General features: G+C 48.5%; 1 protein-coding gene across 1 annotated transcript in view; it reads right to left on the reverse strand.

Annotated features, from left to right (window-relative positions):
• Nucleotides 1-8,030, reverse strand: part of LOC110320642 (polyamine-modulated factor 1) — a 15,659-nt gene that overhangs the window by 1,425 nt on the left and 6,204 nt on the right. Inside the window, exons 2-4 of the mRNA XM_021196744.2 lie at nt 4,241-4,346; nt 3,668-3,768; nt 486-681 (exon numbers count right to left, since the gene is read on the reverse strand). Of these exons, the coding sequence (XP_021052403.1) occupies nt 486-681; nt 3,668-3,768; nt 4,241-4,346 (403 nt within the window). The remainder of the gene's footprint in view (nt 1-485; nt 682-3,667; nt 3,769-4,240; nt 4,347-8,030) is intronic.

Genomic DNA, 8,030 nt, shown 5'->3' on the forward strand with positions numbered 1-8,030 from the left:
CCCTGTCTCGAAAAAACCAAAAAAAAAAAAAAAAAAAAAAGTCCCTTGGGACCAGCTTCAGAAGTCAGCTTTTCCCCAAGGGACACATGCTTGCTGTCACCTATTTCCATGTGCCAGAGGCCAGAAGATGACAGATCCCTTGGAACTGGAGTTATGACAGTTGTGAGGCACCATTTGAGGGCTAGGAATGCAAGCTGTTTACAGACACTGGCAGTGCTTGCACGCAGCAGTAGCTGCGCCACTGCACAGAGCATGGACTCCACTCAGACAGAGGTCCAGGCTCATCCTTTCTGTCCACGGAACGTGAGCTGTGACTGGACTTCAGCACAGGCGCTGAGGAGCCAACCTCACAGGTCCCAGCAAAGGTGCAGAGTGACTCTGCTGTGGGCATAGCCCACTCCCAGTGTGATCCCTTAGGCTAGGAGGGAGGAAGCCCCCAACCCAGAGAGGCTGAGAAGAAAAAAATCACCAGAGCCAACACTTGCCTGCCATGTTTGCTGGAGGGCCTGAACCTGCTGCTGCAGCTCCTCCACCTGCCTGCGTCCGGTCAGGACAGCGTTGACCAGTTCCTGGTTCTTGGCTTCCTGTTTCCGCACTTGATGGCACAGGGTATCCTGCTGCTTCAAGAAGTAGGGTGCCATGACACTGCACAGGTCTTTCTCTGGGATTCCACTGGGTCGCCTAGGAGGCAGGGCACATGGGTCGCAGGGGACAGGGGGATGAATCTAAGCAGACAGGGGGCTTCTCTCTCAACCAATCAGTGATGGTTCTGCTTCAAGTGCTAGGCTAGGACTCTTCTGGGATCCTTTACCTCCCAAACCTGCCCCTGATGGAAACTCCAGCTCCCTGCCCTTGCCTCCCTGCCTAAAGGCATCCTTCCAGGTCTCCCCTTACAGTTTGCTCCTCCATACTCACCCATCCCCAGCACCCTACAACTCTCCAGACCTTGCCTCTGTCTTTATGACCATGTGTCCAGGCTGGTACATTACCCCAATAGACTAGGAGTTAGGGAGGTCAGGGATAGAGGCAAAGTGACCTTTCCCAGATTGGTAGCTCCTCAGAGATACCCAAACTCTCATAGACCCTGTAAGAGCTGGCAGGTGACCATGATTTGCCTCATGCTCTAGCAAAGGTGTGGTCTTGCCAGCTGGTAAACCTGCAAGTTTCTGTGAGTGTGTGACATTTGGGATTCTGGGGATTTTTCAGAGGATATATAAATGCTAGAGCCCCAAGAATTGGGTTGCTTCTATGGCTGGTTGGCCGGGTGGTACTTGGGTACTGTTGGGTGTGGTTTGTCAAGTAGTCATGTGCAAAGAGGTGAAAAAGAAGAAATTGGGTATCCTGCCAGCGAAGATCAAATTAGTCCCAAGGAACTCGACACCCCTAATCACAGGAAGTAGTCTATGGAACGCATGGCCCCCTGCCCCTCTATTCCTTTTTCTCTCCTGCCTAGTGTTAGGGAGCTGAAAGGGAAGAAGTAAAAGGGTGGAAGAAAGAAGAACCCACAAAGTAGCCATAAGTCCAGTTACAAGTAGGTATGGATGGAAGTTTTAGGGAACGAGACTAGTCAGCACGCAAGCAAGTGAGTAAGCGCTGCTGTTCTATAAATCCTTTTCAGTTGTAAGGCTTCAGGTCTCCTCTGACATGTGTGGGACATTGCCTGTGGCATCTACCCTGCAGGAACTCGGGAGCGTGGAGCTGCTCTTCTGGCTACTTCTCTGGGCTGAGTGTGCCAGAGGACCCTCAAACAGCAGCCACTTGGTAACTGACCCGCAGGGTTACCTACTTGGAGAGTGGCCCCTCTGTCGATAGCATCACAGGGAGAAGAGCCACGGGCACTCTAGTCCCAGGCCACCTGCTGGTCCTAGCCTCCCTTCTCCACTCGCCTGCAAGCTGCAGCATGTGGGGTCCAGCCTGAGTCATGCCATTATCATTTTTTTTTAGTTGTTTTTTGTTTCTCTGTGTAGCCCTGGATGTCTGGAACTTACTATGTTGGCCAGGCTCCCCTCAAACTCACAAAGATCTGCCTGGCTCTGCCTCCTGAGTGCTGGGATTAAAGGTGTGCGCAAAGACAAGAACAAAAAAGATCTCCAGGCTGGGCCTGGTGGTCCACAGTAATCCATAGTACCTGATAGGCTATGGCAGAAGGGTCAAGGTTGAAAGTCTATAGATCAGGCCTACTGCTGCACACTTTAGTCCCAGGCAAACCTTTGTGATTTCTCATCTACACAGTAAGTTCCAGGCTAGCCAGGGCTATATAATAAGGCCCTGTCTAAAAAAAGCCTAAATCAGCAACAATAAAAAAACTTCATAGGCTATGGCTGGAGAGATGGCTCAGAGATCTCAGTAGCACTGGGTACTCTTCCAGAGGTCCTGAGTTTGATTCTCAGCACCAGACAGGCTTACAACTGTTGGCAACTCCAGCTCCAACTCTGCTGCCCTCTTTTGATACACCGGGCAAGACAGTGTTGCAGACTCAAGTGTAGGGAAAACAGTCATACGCAGAGCAGAGATCAGATTAAAAAAAAAGTCAGCCTGACCTCGCGAGTTCAAGGCCAGGTGAGTGAACTTTAAAAATAATTTTTATTAGCCAGGAGGTGGTGGCACACACCTTTAGTCCCAGGACTTGGGAGACGGAGACAAAGGCAGGAGAATCTCCATGAGTTAGAGGCCAGGTTTGTCTACAGAATGAGTTCCAGGACAGCCAGGGATACACAGTAAAATCTTATCTCTAAATAAATAATAAATGTTATTTTACATGTATAGTATTTTGCCTGCATGTGTGGATGTGTATTTACCACCTGAGTGCCTGGTGCTGGTGGAAGCAGAAGAGGGCTTTGGATTCCCTAAACTGGAGTTAAGAATGGTTATGAACAGCTACATGGGTGCTAGGAACCAAATTCTGGTTTGTACGAATAGCTGCCTGTAAGCCGGGCGTGGTGGCGTACGCCTTTAATCCCAGCACTCGGGAGGCAGAGGCAGGTGGATTTCTGAGTTCGAGGCCAGCCTGGTCTACAAAGTGAGTTCCAGGACAGCCAGGGCTGCACAGAGAAACCCTGTCTCGAAAAACCAAAAAAAAAAAAAAAGAATAGCTGCCAGTATTCTTGACCACTGAGCCATGTCTACAGGCCCCAGCAGAGGGAACTGAGACCCAGTATCATAATAAAATGTAGAAAGAAAGCTAAGGATATAGCTTAGCAGTAGAATCCTGCCTTAGCATGCCCAAGGCCTAATGCTACAGAGAAAAAAAGGTATATGGCAACTCTAGCCTGGGAGCTGTCAGGAAGCAGAAGAATCTTGGAGCCCAGGCCACTCTGGTCGCGGTGGCCTCCTACCCTCCACTCCTCACCCTGGCCACGTTTTCCTGCACATGGCACACCAGATGGCTGTGTCCAGACAGCCACTGCAGAGGGCTGGCCTTTTATTGAATCTCTGGCCTTTCAACCACACTGAGCGGATAGTACATACTTCCTAATTATTTGTTGAATAAACAATCAAAGCCATGTGTCTGGTCATCTAATCTGTCCATGGAACCAAACCTCACTATCTGGCCCCAGCCTTCAGCCCTCCCTTCTGCTCAGGGGTCCCAGGAACTCAGATATGGGTGAGAGTTAGGCTCCTCCCAGAACTGAGGCCCCCTGCTGAAGAACCCTCTCCCCATTCTCACCAGGCTGGCTCTCCGTGGTCTTTGCCGCCTTCTATGATCTTATCCAGGGAGTTCAGGACAGCTTCTAGGTTCCCCTCCTCTTTGATTTCTGAGATTTCCTCCTGAGCAGAGAGGAAGAAAGAAGAAAGGCCTTATGCAGGCCCTCAGTGGAAGCACCTGAACTGCTAACAGAACTTAGAAGGTTTACGCTAATTTGATTACCCTCCTGAATAGTCCAATGTCTCTTCAGTATGGTTTCTAGAACTAAGAATAAAATCTAAAATAGCAACATTTATTAAACTAGTTTACTATTATTCCTAGTTTACTCCTCAGGTTATTACAGGTCTCTTCAGAAGCTGGGGGTGCCAAGTGAGTAACAGCTGTCTTGCCCTGGTTGAGCACACACTGCCTTGGCTGGCAATGAGAGCTGGGGGGGTTTTAAGGTCCACACTGTTTGGAGAGCAAGGTTACCTGGTGCTACGGCGACTGCACGGGAGGGCGGTTCTAGGAGCTGAGCAGAGAGAGACAGCTCACAGGGCCTGAATGTAGAGCAAAACCTAATGAAAATGGCCTTTTGGCCACCATGCCACTCACCCGGATGGATGTCTGCAACTGAGCCACAAACTTGTCATAGATCCACTGCGTCACCTCAGGGTTCAACTGGTGGAAGTGTTTGTAACAGGTGGTGAACCGCTCGTAGCTGTCAGGAAGGGGACAGGCAGTCAGGGAGATCAGCACCCAGCCAGTCACCTCTGTGTTTAACACAAGACTCAGTTTTGTCCCTGAGGCTGGGGTAATGGCTGTGGGTGCAGATCTATCCTCAGGTAGGCTACTTCTACTCCCAACTAGGGCTCTAGCAGTATTTACAAATAGGTTAGGGGTTGGAGATGAGGTTCAGTTGGTGGAGTGCGTGCCTATAATATATGTGAAGCTGTTGTTTGATTCCCAGAAGTTGGGATCAGGAGTTCAAGGTCACCCTCAGCTACACAGTAAGTTCAAGACCAGGCCAAGTTACAGGAGACCCTGTTGAAACAAACACAATAAAAATAAAAGCAGGCCATTGTAGTCGTTTGAATGACTTTGTTAGTGTTTTATTGCTGTGAATAGACACCATGACCAAGGCAAGTCTTATAAAAGAAAGGATTTAATTTGGGGTTCCTGGTTCCAGTGGGTAGTATAGCATCTGTGACCATCATTGTGGGAAGCAGATGGGCATAGCACTGGGACATAGATGAGAGGTTTACATCCTGAGCCAAAGGCAGGAAGTGGGGGGACCTGGTGTGGGCTTTTGAAATCTCAAATCCCACTCCTGTGACACACCTTCTCCATCAAGGTCACACCTCCTAATCCTTTCCAAACAGTTCCACTAACTGGGGACCAAGCATTCAAACATACAAGCCCATGGAGGTCATTCTTATTCAAATCACCACAAATGAGCATGGCCTCCATAGGCTCCTATGTTTGGAAACATGGCTGCCACGGACCACCCCAGTTGGGTATGGGGATCCCTGGAATGAGGGTCCTCGAAGTTAGGTGGATAAGGATTTGGCGGTGACGAACAGAAACAAACACAGAGACAGTCGGAATGTATTTTGCAGCTCTCAAGCAGTGGATTTTATACACTGAAAAACCAAATATTACATCTCTTAGGAACTGTATCCAGTGAAACAATCACAAATGCCAACAAAAATCATTTGGCACAGTAAAGCACAAGAATCATCCAAGCATTGCAACTCTGAAACTATGAATTCAGTGAATCACAAACAGAACAAGAAACATCATTATAAATCATCAAAATATAACAATTCTAAAAGGATGTATTCAGTGGGGGCAGTTGTCCAGGCTAGTAGCATATTTCCAGGAGCAGGTTAATAAATCTTTATGGTCAGTGCACTTAACCACTGAGCTAACTCTCCAGCCCCATGGTCAATTATTACTTAACATCTAATGCTTGATTTTTTTTTTTTTTTTTTTTTGGTTTTTCGAAACAGGGTTTCTCTGTGCAGCCCTGGCTGTCCCGGAACTCAGTTTGTAGACCAGGCTGGCCTCGAACTCAGAAATCCATCTACCTCTGCCTCCTGAGTGCTGGGATTAAAGGCGTGCGCCACCACGCCCGGTGATTTTTTTTTAAATCTTCAACACATAAATTTAAACTACTTTAATTCTAATTAAGGCTTTCTTTACCATATACCAAAATCTACCTCTGATGACACACGTGTAGCCACATGAAATTTTATTGTTGGCAAAGTTTTTAATCTATCATCATAGTTTTGTAAATGATTTAGAAAGTAAAGCCCCATCTCTAGGGATGGTTTTTTACCCATTATTCTCGCTTAAGATCTTGGCCTAGGCTACCAGGAACATGTAAATAAGAAAAGGAGTAAGAGAAAACAAAACAGATAGATTGCCATGAGAACTACGGCTCAATAATTTTTCTCCGGCAGTTTCACAACTGGCTCCAGGAGGTCTCCCCCTTTGGGGTCAATCGCCTCAGTCTGTGGAACTTGTCACACAGATCCTACTGGAGGCGGTGTGGTACTTGGTCCCTGGTTTGTACAACTGTTTGAGAAGGATTAGGAGGTGTGGCCTTGTTGTGGGAGGTCACTGAGGGCTTTAGAAGCTACAATGTCTCAATGTTTCTCCCCTTGCTTCCTGTTTGTAGATTAGAATGTCAACATGCCTAAACGCTTGCCATGGTCATGGACTCTAACCATCCCTTTGGAACACGAGCCCCGGTGCAAGTTCTTTTACCAGTTCTTTTGCCATGATGCTTTGTCACGGCAACAGGAAACTAAAACATCATTCGCATCACCACAATGACCTGCTTTTATTAGGAGTTTATTGTGTTTGTTGATTTCAACAGGGCCTTGTGTAGCTTCAACTGGTCTTCCTCCTGCCCACATATGAGTGTCTCTCTGGGTCTAGCTTACCTTGCTCGCACTTTTTTTTTGTAGGGGCAAATCTTACCACTGAACTGTTTCTTTACATGGAGTTGTGACCTAAGCACCTGCCTTCCAAAAGGAAGAAAGTCCCCAGCCGTGAGAAGCCAGGTGACCTGACCGACTGTCTTAGACCCCTGCAGCAGTGGGGGCTGATTGCAGAGGTTTCTCTTTGTGAGGCAGGGACTTAACACTTCAGAGGTCTGTAGGGCAATCTGAGTGGTACAGATGCTGCTGTCCCACTTGAGAAAGGAAACTGAGGCTGGTGAGAGTAAAGTGGTCGCCAAGACCATTCAGCCACTGAACCATGAAGGCATTGAACCCAGGACTTGAACCCAGGCGGTGTATCCTTAAAAGCCAGCATGATTTCTCAGTGCAGAGCTGGCTAGTCTCCTAAACAGATTAAGAAGGTCAAGGCAGAGAGCCTGCTCTGTCCTGAAGGAAGCACAGACAGAAGGGCCATGAGAGGCTGGAGTGGAAAGGCTCTGCCACCCAAGCAGACCTGAGGACCATAGTGGGAGGGGCAGCTAGGAGTGGAGCAGGCCTGCAGTCGGGCAGCCCGGGCCACATCTCACCCTAGCTGCCTGCTTTGCTTAGATTCCGTACTGCTTTGTCCCCACACTGCTGTGGGGCACATAGGTTCCAGCATCTCTTTCCACAAGGATATTACATTGTTTATAAGAAAGTATAATTTTATGTCTGGCCAACACATGGCCATGAGCGCTTTCTAAAACATCACTTTCCTTCCCAGAGTGTAGTTTTCAAGAAATCCACAAGGCATCTGAGCCCTTCCGACATTGGCACCAGGTGACTAAAATAACAGACATGGCATTCTGTAGAAAGTGTCCCTTCACCCTATAGGATTCTCAATAACAAGAAGTCCAGAAGGTCAAGTGACACCTGTGGGCAGAGTCTGCTTCACCCCTGCCTGCCGTGGGTCCTGTCCACTGCTGGACTGAGGAGAGATGTGCCCGGCCTGACCCGGATGCCTGAGTGGGCTGAGAAGATGAACAGGATCCCTGATGTTTAGGCCACAATTACCCATTTCAATTCCAGCCCACAAGAGCAGGAATCATGTGTCCCTCCACAGTCATCTTCAGAGCCACAGACTGAATGGCTGGCACAACTAGGAAGAAAACAAGATGCCTAGAACCCTGCTGTGGGCTGTGGGCTGGAAGGCTTCCCAGCATCTGCCCTCTGAATTGTCCTCGAGATCTGAGCCTAGCCGCCCAAGGATGATACTAAGGCAAAAATGTCTACCCTCAGATGGTGGGAGTCTGTGACATTGCTCAGTGCCACCTTCAAGTGAGCACCTGTGTTAGCTGTTACCTCTCTCGCCCTGTTGGCAGCTGCAGGAGGATGTAATTCACAGCAAACACCCAGTGAATATATGCACCTTGAAGAAAAATGGTGAGAGAGGCGGGGGGGGGGGGAGTTTGAGACCC

The sequence above is a fragment of the Mus pahari genome, chromosome 4 (genome assembly GCF_900095145.1).
Source record: "Mus pahari chromosome 4, PAHARI_EIJ_v1.1, whole genome shotgun sequence".
Classification (NCBI taxonomy): Eukaryota; Metazoa; Chordata; class Mammalia; order Rodentia; family Muridae; genus Mus; species Mus pahari.